At 41.4% G+C, this 16,953-nt stretch overlaps 1 protein-coding gene across 1 annotated transcript in view; it reads right to left on the reverse strand.

Annotated features, from left to right (window-relative positions):
* Positions 1-342: 342 nt before the first annotated feature.
* The window catches only part of RRAS2 (RAS related 2), a 41,943-nt gene continuing 25,332 nt past the window's right edge, over positions 343-16,953 (reverse strand). The window contains exons 2-6 of the mRNA XM_015630280.3: positions 11,776-11,863; positions 11,203-11,305; positions 9,691-9,799; positions 2,273-2,391; positions 343-1,802 (exon numbers count right to left, since the gene is read on the reverse strand). Coding sequence (XP_015485766.1) covers positions 1,715-1,802; positions 2,273-2,391; positions 9,691-9,799; positions 11,203-11,305; positions 11,776-11,863 — 507 coding nt within the window. The 3' untranslated portion in view covers positions 343-1,714. The remainder of the gene's footprint in view (positions 1,803-2,272; positions 2,392-9,690; positions 9,800-11,202; positions 11,306-11,775; positions 11,864-16,953) is intronic.

Here is a 16,953-nt window from a genome sequence, read left to right on the forward strand (position 1 = left end):
TACCTGGAACTTGTTTCAGCCCTGTTTTCTGAGGAGACACTTCTAGATTTATGGCAGAGCACCTGATGGTGAGCATAGCCTGAAAACACAAGGAGTGCTCAGTGGACCACTGACTACACACTTCCAGCCAAAGCAAACATCAGCTTTTGTCATCTGTCACGACTTAAGTTGAAATGTTTCTTGAAAGTAAAGTTTCTTTACTTCCAAGCTGGAGGAAAATGCTGTTGCAGACATGTGTTGCTATTCCCTAGCCAGGTTCCATCACTCCCTTCTCCCCGCTACCCCCCCAAAAATGCAGGTTTTGGAAGAGATTCAGAAAGAGGCAGTGTGCTTACCCCCCAAAAATGGTTAGATCATCTTTAATTCTAGCACCTGAAGTTATACAAGGGTTTGCTTAATAATCAAGTTTCAAAGAACTGTTGGACACATTCAGTTAAGGTGACAACTGTGCAATACCACTCCGTATTTCAATATCAGGGACCATACTCTTGAATTGTTTAAACACAATCCACAGAACTCAAAATTAAACAACCATCCACAGTTTAACTAAACAATCAGTTAAAAGTCTTACAGTTTAATAATTCACATAATGGTCAGTCCTTAGTAAGGGATATTGAAATTCATTAAAACACAACACTAGATTTTACTCTATAGGTGTGCTGGGCAGGCACATAATTGGCCATTCTTGGGTATAACCGGGAGAGTAAGGAGAAATTTACCACAGTTTGGCAAATCCCACATTTTGTCAGTTAAAAGTGAACTGTGAGAATTAAATACTCATCTTTACATATACACAAGTTATGCTGTGAAAGCATATTTGCTTACAAACATATAAAAATACTTGTTAACTAGTTTGATAAGAAAATAATGTATAAAAGTATATAGCAAAAACATTTAATCATCTCTGACAATGGAAAGATCAAATTCGTTTTTATATCACATGAAACAAAAACAGCTACAATTTTAGTTTTCCTTAATCCCTTACCCAGAAATACAAAGGAAGACACAATTTGTTTTGAAACATAATGTGAAATTTCTTAATAAGCTGAAATGCCTCAATCCAGAAGGAGCTCAGGTATTTGGCCATATCCTAATAGTAGTAATCATCCTGTAGCTGTTCTGGATTCAAAAAATAAATACAGTAGAATGTTTTGGCCACCGAACTAAAACTGCAGCATAAATGAGAGATGAAAATTTTTGCTGACAATGAAATTCCGTGTAGGTTTCTTAAGGCTAGCTGAATACTCAAGTCTAATTTAACTGATGGCAGAAACAAAATAAAAAAGCCAATCCACCCCTTTTTTAAAAAGTATTCTCTATACTCCAATATAGGTCTCTGTAATAGCTAATGAAATGTCAGAAGTAAAAATAAATTAATTCACAAGAGACAACTTATGCATGACTTCAACACCTCGTCCTACACGCTTTTGTTTCATCTCCTTTGCGAATAAAACTCCACAAGGTGCAAGCTCTGAAGGGAGAGAAGGAAGGAACTGTGGTATTAGAGAAGCAGCCTTAGTGTTTTGGTTTGAAGTCTGCCCCAGGATGACCGAGTCTTCTTCAAGAACTATTCTGCCAGCTTCTTGGACTAAGGCTATTCTGGTGACCACTTTTAGGACATGCACATATAAGGCTAGACCAATACCAGAAGTGATGCAAAATGATGGAAATAAAAAAAATGATCTGGCAGTTGATAGCTTGGTTCTTGGGATTCTCAGAAAATAACACAATGGCAGCCTTTCTTGTCTTTTTCTTTCCGTGTTGGCTCTGGTGAAGGAGGGCACTCTTGTTCCTGAAATTTCCTGGAAAGAAGTATTTCAAATTAAATTCACAAAATAATTTTCAGGTAAATAAACACAACTACTGTGTTCAACATTTTCTTTTTAGACTTTCATAGAGAATGCAATTCCTTTTTACATTCAAATTACCAATAAAATAAGTGATCGTTTTTGAGTTTAGCTTTTGGGTTTTTTTTAAGAAACCAAATTTTTCACAGAAGGCCAGTCTCAGCTGCAGTTTATCACATTCACTGACTCGGTGATCAATAAAAGCCAAAAGATTAAGGCAACAAAATTCTCTTTCAAATATATATTAAATTCAGGTAAGCATTTTTCCTAATGCACCTGAGTGCTTTATAATGGAGATCATTGGCTGAAGCTTAGAGGTAACAGCAGGCAGAATCTTCCCAGCAATTTCTCACTGCATTTCAACACCCCTGCTGCAGCTATTCATTAATACACATACATTAATTAGCTGGTCTCAATTACCATACCTTATAACTCTGACAAGTTCATGAAAAGCTTGGTCTACATTCAATCTGATTTTTGCTGAGGCTTCCATGTAGGTTACTTTGAGTTGCCGTGCCAGCTGCTGGCCTTCCTCTTGTGTCACCTGGAACAGACATCAGTCATTAAACTCGAGGGTTCTGCAAGCAGCTTTGTATCAGGACACACTGCAGGTGCATGGTAAGCATCCAGCTCCATCAAACAATAATGGTTATTTGGGCACAGCACAGTTTTCACCCTATACACCTTATACAGCTGGGAAATAGACTTTTTTTAAAGCAAGTTTCTGCAATAGACAAAGACTGATTTTCCAAGGAATTCCCCTCACTTCAGGTGCCTCCAGTTCTGTGTAAGTCCAAGTTTTCCTTCGCAGGCAGACATTAGTCTCGTGCCCCTCCTCAAAGCAAGGAGCTTCAGTCAGCATCTGCTGGATTGCTAACAGAATTCTGAATATTATTACTAAATTCACCTTTGCATTGTCCCAGCTAAATACAGAGAAACAAACAAACAAACAAAATAATCAGACCACTATTAAAGCAACAACTGCTGTTTAGCTTCTAAGCCTTTATAAAAATCATTAAAAACAAAGTTCTATTACTGGCACAGCAAAGTAGCAACACTGCCAGTTTTAAACATAGCTCAGATTACCAGAGTTCTAAAAATCCATGAGGCCTTCAGATAATGCAGAAATATTAAAGAAAACCTGGCTACACAATGACTCCTTGAGACAACAGTGGAAAGGGAGGTGAACAGGAAACAACGAGCATCATGAGAAATCAGTATGAAATTTAAAGCGATGAGGCAGAAGACAGGAAGCCAGTGGACCATTCTAGGAAGGAGGAATAAGTTGGGCACAAGGCAAAGGAGACCAGTGAGTATTTCTGGATGAGGTGGAAAGCAGGGAGGTCAGAGAACAGAGGCCACCCTGAGTGGTGCAAGGCACCAATGGGAAGGTCACCCCCAGGGCTGGGGAGGAAAGGGCAGCCTTCAGTGATAAAAGGAAGTACAACAGATCTTGCCAAGACAATGCTTAATGGAAGAAATGTCAAAGATTACACTGCTTTCACAGAAAAAACATTAAACCAGCACGTAGAGGACTGATATACTAACAAAAATAAGGAGGGTTTATTCTTAAATTAGTTTTGAAAAGGAACTCAGAATATTCATTAGATTAAGAAGCTACACAGAAATGGAAATAGATGGGAATAGTAAAGAAGTGGCAGCATTCACCACAGCACTTTTCAGCTTGCAAAATAGTTTCTTAACAGCTACACAGTGGTTTAAGAGCCTTCATGCATGGCATCTCCATATGTTTGATTCCTCTGTCCTTAGCATCCCACTGGTACTATATATCCATGCACTTCCTGCTGAAATCAGGGCTGCTCCCACTAAACCCTCGTGAAGCTCTACAAAATGCTCCCAGCACTCTGTGCCATTAGCTGGAGTAATTCAGGATGCATCTGCTGATCTCAAGCACTCACAGCAAGTCTGTGTTCATTTCAGTGCTATCAACACCAGCTGAAGCCAAAAAAAAACCCTCAGAACCAACTCAATCCCAAGATCAATTACTGGAGCTGCCTTTTTAACTGCAGGGCACAGAAGGGGAACTGGAAACCTTCAATCCTCTACTGCTGTCTGAAAACTGAATAATAATAATAATAATAATGAAGATTCCTGCTCCCCTGGCTAGAACAATTCCACTTCAACCCACCATTCTGACCCCAGATGTTGAAATATTCCAATTGCAAAGCTTATGAAGGCTGCACTTGGACAAATATTTGTAGCTGTTTTCTGGCACATCAATGACTGTAGAATCTCCTAAAGTTTGCACTCAACCTTCCAGAACCTTCTGTGTCTACCTCAGACTAAGAAGTTATATCTATAACAGTACTAGCAAAATGAACCCCTTTAGTTCATCCTGCATAGTTACATCCCTGCATAGTTTATTCCAGCCCCAGAAAGTGAGAGGCTGAAAAATAAACAACAAAAATAAATAATTGGCAAGGAATGTATAATTCTGAGGAGAAACTGAGCTCAATCTTTAAACACAAGTTTAAAAAATTTCTCTGCTATTGTACCTAAAGCACATTGCAGGTACAAGTCAAACTAACACTGTAATAAAGTTACATTTCCACAATATCCTGCATCTAGAACATTATAAATAAAGTTCTTGTTGTATTTACTAGAATACCTGTAACTTAAATTCCAAAATAATCTTTGCTGTCAGTCTTATGAGTACATTGTTACACTGTACATTATGAGTACAAGTTCATTGTGGCAAATTTTAGTGACCTCAAAGTCAGTTTTAAAAAATATTTGGTTTGAAAACACTATGGAAACATGTACAGTGCCCAAGATGTAAATTAGAGGCCAGAACATACCAGTTCCATCTTCAAAGCTTAGGGAAATGCAAGTACAAACATAGAAATACTTGTAAATAAAAACATGAATTTTCATCGTTTTGACATCCCTTCTTGAATACGACAACCCTGTGACATGACAGGTTTTCCAGGAAGTGTGATGGGACACTTACTTAACATCAAAATAAAAACTAGATCCTTTTTCTTCAAAGAAGACTGGATGTTATTTTGACAGAACTAAAGAGAACCACAGATTTGATGGTAGTGACTGTGTACATCTGTGTGTGTTGGTTCTGCATTTTTAGCGAGCTTAAGGCTGAATAAAAATGAGAACCACTCATAATGCTCATCCTATTTGTTATAGGATATTTTACTGTTTGTTTCTGGGTATCACTCATTCAAGCTGTTCAGACAGTCAGTAAAAGTTTCTCAAATGAGAACTCATTACAGAAGATGTGAGCCAGTCAAACATGGAAAATCTTATTCCCCACCTCCCTAAGGTAACGTTCTTCTTCTCAGTTTCCATTTGAGTATCTGCACAATAATCCCGTGAACATGTGTCCTTCTTTCTTCACTATTCTGTCTGATATCTGTCAGAAATACATTCATTCCTGAAGTTTCCAGGCTTTCCTCCATCTAAAGCAACTCTACAAGGCTGCCTAACCTAACACTGCACCTGTATTTTGCCTGGACACTTACACAAGGGTCACATCATGCAGGCAACAATTAAATGTTTCCTCAAGTTTGAGAGGAATCCATTTCTACCACTCTGTGGTCACCCTGCAGTGCTCCCAGCACAAAAAGCATTGCCCATTTCCACCCAGAGTTCCATCACTCCTGAAGAGTGCATCTGTCATCCCAATTTTCCTGCAGGGGTAGTTCACTATCCCTAATTCCAGTTTGTCCACACTCTCCTATCAAAGGTTGCTTTGGCACATGCAAACTGTGGTTGTAATCACTGACACATTCAGGCTGGCTCACTGTACTCAGACACTGCATCAGATGCCCAGCTGCTCATTCTCTAGAAAGCCCAAAATCACACAAGCCACGGGAGGACCAGGAGGTAGAATCTGTCTGTGGGCACAGAGGTGTCCCTGGACACAGTCCCAACATCTGCCACTGCAAGAAGCTATTGTCACACTTTCACACAGGAAAATACGACAGTTAAGAGTTAATTCACATGGAATTATCTTTAAAACCTTGCTTTAAAGGTAACTGGCAGCAGAGATGATCTCAGCACTAGGTCTTTGTGTTAGTTCAGTCACGATGCAAAAGCAAGAGCTAGCATTTAATGAAACCCAAGCACCTTCCTGTTGCAACTTGGATTTTCCTTGAAACCTTTCCATCTGGGGAATGATCAGACTTGACCCAGTTTAAGCTAGCAGTTATCTACAGAAAGTCATACATATCCTGCACTGACAAGTCTACTCCTCTGTCACTAATGGTTATTATTAAAACATCTGGTGCTCTACTGAATTATCTTACAGTAGAAACATCCAGTGTTGAGTTCTAAGGAATTAACCCATTCAACAGAGAGACTGCTACACAGTATTTACTTTAGGAAAGAGCAGTGAGAGATGGTGCTTCAGTTCTGCTTTCAGAGTCAGCAATTTGTGACAGGTGAATTTGGAAACACTGGCAGCTTCATTTCTTATCATATGTTCTAAAGATTAATGCTTGCTTGTCCTCTAAGGACTCATTTTTCTTTGTCAATGTAACCTATGGATATTGAGAGACAAATATCACCAGAAAGCTGCTTAACTCTATTTATCTATACAGTTATTACCACGACAAATTGCTATTTCAAACTTACCCTTTCACATCCCTCCCAAAACCACTTGTGAGCTGGTCTCTGGTGTCAAAAAGCCCCACTAATTTACACCACGCCTTTGGTGAGCCCCAACAATTTATCAAGATCATTCCATTGTTTGTGCACTCCTGCTGCACAACCCAGTTCATGTATTTCCTGAGAAACAGTTGCCACCACACGAGAAGGATTAGTTATGCATCAACAGCCTCGAGATTTATGGTGTCACAAAGACAGTACTCTGTACTCTGTTCAACCTCAACACACATTTACTTGGATAAAGGTGTGGCCAGACCCTTGAGACACCCAGAACTCTTCCACATGTTTAACTCTTTTGGGTTCTGGGAAGATTTGTTGAGTATCATTTGCTGATCCAAACACACACACTAAATTACTTTCTTTAACTTAGTTTAATTCTTTCAGAGATTGCATGTGTTCCACTGGTCTGCCTCCTGCCTTTTGGAAAAAGCAGGCAGGTGCCCAGTACAAGCAGCTTTCCTCTAAGAACTGGTACCCAACTTCCTGACTTTCTAAAAATGTTACATTAATTCTGAAGCTGAGAAATGGACAGTTGGGATTAAACGAGTCAAGAGCCAAAGAACCAGATAAGCAGAAGATATGTAAGACTCTAGCAGCTTTTTGGTGGTGCCCAACGAGGCCTGACACATCAGCAGGCAAAGTGTAAAAACGCAGAGGACTTGCCCTTATCGAGCTTCTGCCCAGAAGTTACATCCTGGGGATACCCCACACTTCCCACCCACCCAGCACTCCCAGCCAAGGTGAGGGAGCAGCCTCTCCTCTGACCCCACACCTCCCATCGCAGCTGCCGGCACAAGAAACCCGCAGCCAGAGCAGGGTGAACTCGTCAGGCTGAAGTTGTCCCCTCACTTTTGGACTAGCTGGTTTAGCTGGTGGCAGGACTAGCTGACAAGTGTTCAGCCAGATGAACAGGCTGGAGCCCCTCAGTGACTGGATGGCTGAGAGAGCCCACGAGGTGGAGCAGAAACAACCCCCTGTGTAACACACAGCCGATAACATCTCACTGCTGCTGCTGCCAAAAGGCGAGGTCTCACTTGCCTCCCCCCACCCCAACTGCTCCCTGCTCTGCTCCAAACCACAGTCCCACCCCTTCCCACGCTTCCAACACTGGCACTCAAATCTTTCTGCAAGCTGATTTAGCTCACACAGGTCCCAGGAAGCCTCCCCATCCAGAGAGATGATTCAATTCCAAAAGTGCTTCAAGTGAGATCTGGGAAAGAGTGGGAATGTGAAGTCAAGAGGGAGGGGAGCCTCTCCCTTGTGGGGACCAATTATGTCAGCTCAGCATCCCTAAATCATTCCTTCACACTGACTGAAGGCCAAATGAAATGTGCCATGATGGGGAAGGGGCAGGGAAGAGTTAAGAACATGTAGTAGCTATTTAAGCAAACCCAGAAGAATTTTCTCAGCTACATCTGCCTAAGTCTCAGCTTATGATGGGAATGACAAGTCCACCAATTGGTATATAAATGGTGAGTGTGAGCACCAAAAAGTTATGCCCATCAGTATCTAATCAATTAAGGCAATTAATACAGCCCTAAAAAGCAAAAGGAAATTTTGGAGACATATATCAGTGGCAAAATTGCAAAGTTAGGCAATTTAGAAAAAACTGCTTTGAGCTTGAATGTGTTCCAGCCCATCTCCACCTGAAAAAGCAGCTTTGAACAGGACAGAGGGACCAGCAGAACAGGTGACAGGCACCTCTCTGCCTTCAAGGGAGAAACAGAAGCAGTGGAATGACATTAGGAGGGTGGAGGAGAGAGAACAAAGTTCCCAGCTGTTTCTAGAAGTGGATGTAGAGGATTACCAACTACAACTGCAGGTATCCTGAGAGCTGAGGCTGACAGCAATGATCTTATTTCCTTCCCAAAGCATCTGGGTGTTTGTCCTTCAGCAATTACAATTAGCAGAATAATTTGGTTTCAGCTCCATAATTTCCAAGCCAACATTTGTGCAGGAGATGAAGTACACATTTTCCAGGACCAGCAAGGTTAAATCTGGGAATTCTGATGGGGGCATGATGGTAACTGAAGAATAAATGAGTTTTGCTTCTGTCTCAGGGCCAGGCTGTTCTGTGAATGTGTGAGCACTCAAAGTTGCTTCAGAGGAATTTGTGAGCTACTTCTGTGAAAACTTCTTTGAAAACCGACAGCATCTTTCAGCATGATTTTTAATTTTGTCATGATCTTTCTACACAGCTTCTGGGATGAAGAGGCTGTGACAGTCAAGGGACCACATTCAACAGGAACTTTTCTTGTACTGTAACTGTAATTCAACATTGCACAAACTAACCCACTAAGCCCTTTAAGCTATGCTTTTTCTTGTGAAACTCAAAAACATTACAGCAATTTTAGTAATATTTATTTTATTATCCTAAATTCATGTGTTTGCCATCAAGCTTTAGATGTCACCTTACTGTCTCAAGAGAAAATATTAAGCTTCTCAAATTAGCTGAAGAAATTAAAAATTTGACTTCTGTTCCTTTCCTGCTGCTATAGTAAGATTATTTTCATTTCAGCTCAAATTAGTTTGATTCATTAAAAATCAACAGCAACTAAGGAAAACACATTTGAAAGTCCTTTAAATCATTCTAAATTAAATATTTTAAGTTGTCTTGTGAGTGGAGATGAAGTGGAAAACTATTGGTCTCAAAACTTTAAGGTACATAAATATAGAAGAAATTGTGTTGCTGTACTTCCAGCTTTTAAAGCTTTACATCAGTTATGCAGAAGATGAGTGGCCAGAGAGAAAGCAGTGAATAACTACTAATTTATACATGACAGCAGTGAAAGGTAAAAGCAAGAGCACTGAAGACTAAGGATTGTTGGAGTTAGTGTTGGAATGCACTCTGCTGGCACGGTGCAGTGGTGAGTAACAGAACTGAGGAATTAGACACGTTCATGCCTGAGTAATCAAGTCATGACAGAAAGCTCAGAGCTCTGTGAATAGACTTGGTCTCAACATAACCCCACTGAGTCAGACAGAAGATGTGCTGTGTATGGAATGCCATCATGCTCCTAAGGTTCTTCAAGTACAAAAACTGAGTGGAGTTTTGTGCATGGAAGTTACTTTTAAAAGTTACGACTTTTTAAATTTGTTTGTTCCCATTCTGGGAGGAAGTTCAGTTCTGGGGGGAAAACGGAATTTTCTTCCAGAAAATTTCCAGTTTCTTAGCAGTAGCTAACAGCAAATGAATTACCTGTCTTTGGTGGTCCAGATCTGCTTTATTACCAACGAGAATCATTGGAAACTCATCGCGATCTTTCACTCTAAGAATCTGTCGCTGAAACTTATAGATTTCTTCAAAGCTGTGAAAGATAACAGATAACAAACAGAGCATCAGTGCACTAATTCACAGATTCTCAGGTTCTGAAAAAGTTCAGAAATGATGAGTCACCTATTGGGACTTGCCCTGCCATGACACACAAGCACAGACAGCTGCAGGCACTCCAGAGTCACAGCATGACCTGTTAGAGAACCATCCAACACTCAAACTAAAAAAATCCCCAAGTGAGCAGTGTCCTCTGCACTGGGTTGAGGTGGGGCTGCAGGGTGAGAAAAACACTGACTGTGTCTCAAAATCCATAGGGATCCAGGGCCAATGTGTTGCAGAGAATCAAGCAACCACAGTCCATTCTACAAATACTGACTCTGGAGTTCCATTCCATCTAGAACATTCAAACTACAGCACAGAGACCCAGGTGATTGATAGTTCAGCTGGCAACCTCCAGAGCTACCTCTAAGAATTTTGGGGGAAACTATCAAAGCTAGAAAGTTTTGTTTTGTCAAGGACAGAAAAACAGCAGAGCTAAATGATCAGAAAGCTTTTCAGTTACCAAGTAAATTCTATCAGGCACTGATGCTGTTTAAGCATAAGGAATATTCCAGCAGTGTTTAAGGAAAGGTGAGCAGAGCCAAAAACTCCTTCCAGGATAGTATACTAAACAAGCTAATTCTGGCCTAAGCAAGGGTTTTTGGAAAATGAATAAATAAATCACTGCTTTCAAGTAAACACTGTTAAAGCTACATCACTACATAAGGACCTTTGCAGCACAGGCACTTGCAGACAGTCACTTACCCTTTGTAGCCTTCCAGAAATATAGTCTGAAGGCATATACACCTAATTTGCCAGTTAAAATTTAAAAGCAAGATAATCATCAGTAAAAAAGTCACATTAAAAAGAATTAGGTAGCCAGAAACCTCGTGCACAGGTGAACTAGATGGGATGTTATGTCACTGAGCACAGCTCTCCATGAGCTTCTAAGAAGATGTTTCATCTCCACTCTGCAGCCATTCTGTCAATGCACAGGGGTAAGCAGAGGGACCTCTTCCTGCAAAAGAGTGCAGGCACATACCCTAAACCCACTCAGAAACCCAGAGCCAGCTACTTGATGCTGGGCATGGCAAAGGGATATTCCTAAGAACTGACTGAGTACCAGTCACTCTCAGGAAAATGGTGTTCTGGACTGTAACAAAGCTCTTGAACACAGTTGTCATTTTTTTGTGTATGTTTTCAAATCTTCTACTGAAACAGACACTTTCACAAAGTGATTGGTTCAAAATTGGTCTTCTTCAATGCTGGAAGAGCATCACACCTTCAACCTAAGAGTGAGCACATACTTAATGCTTTGTTTGAGATTATTTCAGTTAATGATAAGGTGCAATTTAAGAATAATTAAAATTTGTTTTAATAACTTGACCTCAGGCTTACCTTCCTCTATCTGTGACTGAGAAAACAAGCAGAAAACCCTCCCCTGTCCTCATGTACTGTTCACGCATGGCTCCAAATTCTTCTTGTCCTGCTGTATCCAGAACTGAACATAAGCAAAAATATGGATTACTACATTTCATGTTCTGATAGACTGAAAAAAAAGAAGATTCCTGATAAGATATTGTGAGAGTCTCTCCTGTGCATCATAGCCAAGCAGAAACCACTTTTCACAGACAGTACTGGAAATTTTTCCAATATTCTAATATTCCCAACACTGACTGAACAATTCAAGACCTACAAAACAAACTGAACAACAAAACACTTGAGGACTTCTGTTAATTCCTGACCATCTGAAACAGACAGAAAATGCTCAGAGATAGGTGGGGATGAGGGCTGTTGTTTTTACTCTTAAAGAAATCACCAACATGCAAGAACTGATTTTTAAAGCAAAGCATGGATATTGCACTTGGGGGAGGCAGCACAGAGGTGTGTTTTCCATGCCACCATGTCACTCCTGGGAATAATACAAGTTCCTAATCCTAGCTTTGTGGGCATTGTGGGTGGGCCACTTACTGTCCAAGCGCGCGGCTCTGTCATCTATCACACATTGCTTGGTGTAGGAGTCCTCAATGGTTGGGTCATAATCCGTAACGAAGTAGGACTGCAGAGAAGAAAACAGGTTTGTGTCTTAGACAAGCACACACAGGACACTCCCTGAGAGGGATCATACAGCTGGACACTTGACAGCATAAGGAAGGGGAGTGTGTTTATCCACATACAACCATTTGACACTGCATCCAAAGATAACCAGTAATGGTTTTCCTATTCCTAGTAAATGCTCATAAATTGTAGAGATTACTAGCAGAGTCACTGAGTTAACTGGATTCCCATAGCCTTTCCAACATTTTCTGGACATTTACTGGAAACTCCTAGGATTTCTCAGAAATCCCTAGAATCTTCCAGTTTCTAGGGGTTTCTAAGGTCTCTCTGAACTTCTGGTAGGGTTTAAAAGTTCTTTGGAATTCTCAAGTTTACAGAACTTCCTCTCCTATTCCCAGAGCCAGCAATTTCTGGGAAGTACCAGGACTTTATCAGCTGTTTCTAGAATTCTCTAGCAGTTTTAGGACAATTACTAGCAAAAGCTCCACTCAGCACAAGTGGCACTTAGCTTGTTAGCTGAATGAAGCTTGTTGGAACATCCTTGTTCCCAGGATTTCTCTCCTGGTTTTAACGACTTTAAGCACTCTCATCCTCCAGAAAGACAACCCCTGAAAGCAGAATAAGCCATGAAATGCCTGTGCCACCCGTGGCCTAAGCACAAGGCTCCACCAGACACTGCCAGGCTGTTGCATATCACCCACACTGAGGAGCAAAGCACGTTCTGGTACATTTCTCTAGAGACTGCGTGATCTGGTATTGAATACTGGCTTAGCAACAGCCTCAGAAGACAAGCTTAGAATTCAAAGGATGAAGTTTTAGCTTGCATGCAGTCATAGTAAAGTTCACTCCATCTAAAACTAAAGCAATCACACTGGCATAACACATCTGAACCCTGATCAAATTCCTTCCCACCTATGCCCCCAGCAGGCACCCAGTGCACAATTTGTGCAGAACTCCAGGAGTACCACCTGTGTACATTATTCAGTTCTGTAAACCAGTAAGGAATTAGGAATGTTTTGAAACCAGATATTGGCTCCTAGGAAGAAAAAAAAAAATTAGGGGGCTTTGCTGAAGCACTTTTCCCATCACACAAACTTAAAGATACCAACAAGACAACACGCTACTCACCTAAACTTACTGGAATCAAGTTAACAGATGTCATGGTTGGAAAAACAAAACAAAAAAAAAAGGGGGGGGGAAGGAAGAACCAAAATCACAGCACTTGCCTACTAACCTTCTCCAGACACACCACTGTCAGTGCAGAACAGAGTTAACTATATTTGGAGATAATTTATGTGGCTGTATTTGCACTTGTCCAGTTCCAGTTAGGAGCTGCTCCTGAGGACAGCCTGCAGGATGCTGTCCTGGCCCAGCACCCAGCTGACCCCACCACTTGCACATGTCCACACCAGGCTCCTGGTTTAGCAGCAGGGACAGGGGTTCCCCAGCAGAGCTCATGGACAGAGCTTCAGCTGCCTTTGTGGGAGAAACACATCACCAGCTGCAGCACACCCAGCCAGCTGTGGCTGCTGTACATAACCTGTGCTCACACACACACAACCATCACACAGTTGGAGTCTGTACAGGTTGCTGTTGATGTGTTTATTTAGATCTGGCACCACACTAAAAACCTGCTGCCCCCCAGAGCACAGACCCTGAGCAGCTCCTTTGCATTTCAAGTAGACATCAATGTCCTCATTGGCACCCAGACCAAGCCCTGCTACAACCCCACCCACACCAATCAAAACAAACAAAAAAAACCCAAACAAACCCTCTTCCACTAAAAATAATCCCAGTAAACCAACAGGCACGGGATCCTAAATGCAACACACAGCCCAAGTGCCTATCTATAGTCAGCAGAACCCTCACCTCAGAACAAGAAGCTCTTTCAACTACAAGTCATCCCTTTACCTTGCTTCCCTTTATGATTTAAAGAGGAAAAAATTCAGCCTTCAAAACTGTTCTCATCTCTTCTCTTGCCTCTATCCACAACTCAAAACATACCATCCAGGAGCTTAAGAAGAGACTTTGAGAAACGAATTTACATGAAGTGTAAATAAGGTCTCAGCTCTTCTATGGCTTCTAACAAACACTGAAAGATGGATGAAAAATTTATGTGAACATACAGATGTATATATGAAATAATTTACAGAATCTGAATTTAAAAGGATGATCACAAGGAAGGGAATTAAAGTCCTATGTTTCATTAAAGAAACAGAAAGTGATATTTATTAAAAAGCATTAGGTGACTAAACCATGGAAGATAAAGCCCGCACTCTAAAATTACTCCCTATCCCTCTCCAGCTTTCATTCCTCCATTCTGCAGAATTCAAAGTTACTGTCTGAACCTTTACATCTACAAAATGGTAAAGGATAGCAGCTTTTAAATAAAAAGGAGAATTTGGAATAGATTTATTTTAGTCTCATGAATCAGTGTTAGTAGAACACCTAAAGCAGCAAGTTTATATCCAGCAAGGACAATATTTTTCACTAAGAGTTCAGAAAAAGAAATCCATAATGATCTCAGTCATATTCTTCTTATTTTCCTCATTATCTGTCCAAGGGCCAACAACTACAGCATGTTCTGTAATCTGCAGGGCATTTCTGTGAGTCCCTCCACCCTTTTTAGCTTGTTTCTTTTAATTAAAAAAAAAACCCCAACTATGCACAGTGCAAGAGTGCAAGACTAGGTACAGAGACAGGGAACGTGGTTCCTCCCTCAAAAAGGGAAATAAGATTAAGCTGTCCTGATCCAGCATCAGCCACATGTCAAATTCAGAATGAGCAGATGCCACAGCTCCCCCATGTAACAATTGCTCTTACAAGTATTTTCTTCCCTCCCATGGAGCTGCACTGCCAAATCTGCTGTCACAGAGAGGACTACAGGAGAGGTTTGCAAGGCAATTAGTGCTGTGGTTTACCTCCAGGCACTGGACAAGGCTTATGTGCCTGAAACAGCTGCTGGTTTTGAAGGAGTCTTCCCAAATTGCGCTGGGACTATGTGCTGCAGGAAACACAACCACCACAGCTCACAGGCCTTACTCAGCCCGGGCTGATTCCCAAAACTTAGATGTAGCAGACACAGTATTTATCAATTTGAGCAGAAACCAACCTTCCTGCTGCTGTTTAGGCAGTGTTTAAAGAATTGAGGCGTGGCAGAGCATATCCTGAAGCATTCCATGAGGCCATCCCTTCGCTCCCGAATGCCGTCCGGGCAAGGTGCCTGCACACCCAGCAAGCCCAGGACCCCACACCAACATAAATAGTATAAAAATAACTGTCAAGGTCAAGGAGTTTGTGGCAGAACTGCTTAAAAGCCTCACAGGAGCGCAATTCCAGCAGACACAAACCACTGACAACCTACTGGTTCCACGCTGAGGCCAAATCCAGACAAATTAGAGGAGCAGGCACATCCCACAGTGTTGGAACACCCAGGCCTGCCTACTGCTGTTTTATGAAAGCTGTCAGTGCAAGCCCCAACACCTCAGAGCAGCCACCCTGCCAAGCTACAGCAGCCCCAGGAAGCTACAGCAGGAGGCTGGGATGAGAGCTGGCACCACGGAACACGCGGCACAGCTCGCCAGGGTGGTCTGATCCAGCCCAGGTACCGGGGAAATATCAGAGAAACTGATATTTTTTCTTGTAGGAGCAGTTGGGTTTCTCTGACAAATCCAAAGAGCCACGACTCATTCAGCTGGCTCCACTGCAGTTGGCCAGTGTCTGCAGGAAATAATTAGAAGCAGTTAAATTTCTTCTAAGGAGATAGTAACTTGAACAAGCTCTCCTGTTACACCACTCCCTTAATCACCAGCAAAATCAAAGCTCTTTCCACCCGTCTCCTAGAAGGGAAATGAGAAGTTGAGCCCAGCAGTCTCATCAGCCATTCAATTTATCCAGAATATTATGCAACAGGTTTTCTAGGTTTTCTCTTTCTAAGACTGCTGAGGCAATCAAGTCCAGAGGCGGGAAAGCCCGCTGCCAAGGATGTTTCCAAAGGGGAAAAAAAACAAAAGAACATAAAAATCCTCATCCCCACACCACCTACATCACTTATAGCTGGGCAACCCACCACTAAAATCCCTCCTTATCTACACACTCCTCATCTTAAAATGCATTTCAAAAGATCTCCTGACCTTCACAGGAGTTTCTGCTTGCAGTGCATGGAAACAATGACACTATACAGAACACTGCTCTAGTCTTTGTTTTAGGCAACAGCAGTCCCTAAATCATTGTTTCAATCACTCAAGTCATTTGATAAGGAGAAGATATGAATACCTGCTCTTAAGTTTATCATCTTCCTCCATTTATATGTTGCCTTTAATATACATAGAGAAATTCCTCCATTAGCTTACAAGCTTGAGTCCCACTCCATAAATAAATAAAAATTACTAAGTAAAGACCCCTTTGACGGAAAACCCCAGTGCCAATTCACAGCTCTTCTGCATCTCTTCACATTTACCCTTCATAAAGTAATCACCAGTCCACAAACTGAAAAGCCAGGAGAGAACTTTCTTTTGCACTTTATGTTTTAGGGTGGGAGAGAAGTAGGATGTTGTTGACAGGAAGCTGTTCTAAGCTGCAGTCCAGAGGCTGGCTCTGGACTTCACTCTTCCCTTTCTCTTTACACCAAGGCCATGCAAGGAAAGGCAGCCCAGCACAGTGAGAGCACACCACTACAAGTTAAAGGAGAGGTACATGTCAAAATATATATTCATCCTTGCTGTCTCTATAATCTCCATCTGTATTTACTAAACATACACACAATGTTTCAAAGAGCCACTGGTTGCTTATTTAAATTTTTTCCACATGTTTTAAGTTTTTGGTTCAAACCCAGTAAAGGCAAGGAAATAGAAGGGTTTCCACCCTCCAGCTACAGTTAGAGACCAGCTCTGGATTTAAATAAGCATCTGCAATTGAAGCACTGCAAACAGCCCAAAAATCCTCCCTAGATATATTTTTTATGCTAGAACTTAAAACAAACATGTGTAGCATCCACCAACGCTTCAACTTTAGACTTGAACATACTCCCAAATGCCTGGAATATATGATCCCAAGACATTCCTGTGCTGTGCTCCTTGACAGAGTATTTCT

Source organism: Parus major, chromosome 5 (assembly GCF_001522545.3).
Source record: "Parus major isolate Abel chromosome 5, Parus_major1.1, whole genome shotgun sequence".
NCBI lineage: Eukaryota > Metazoa > Chordata > Aves > Passeriformes > Paridae > Parus > Parus major.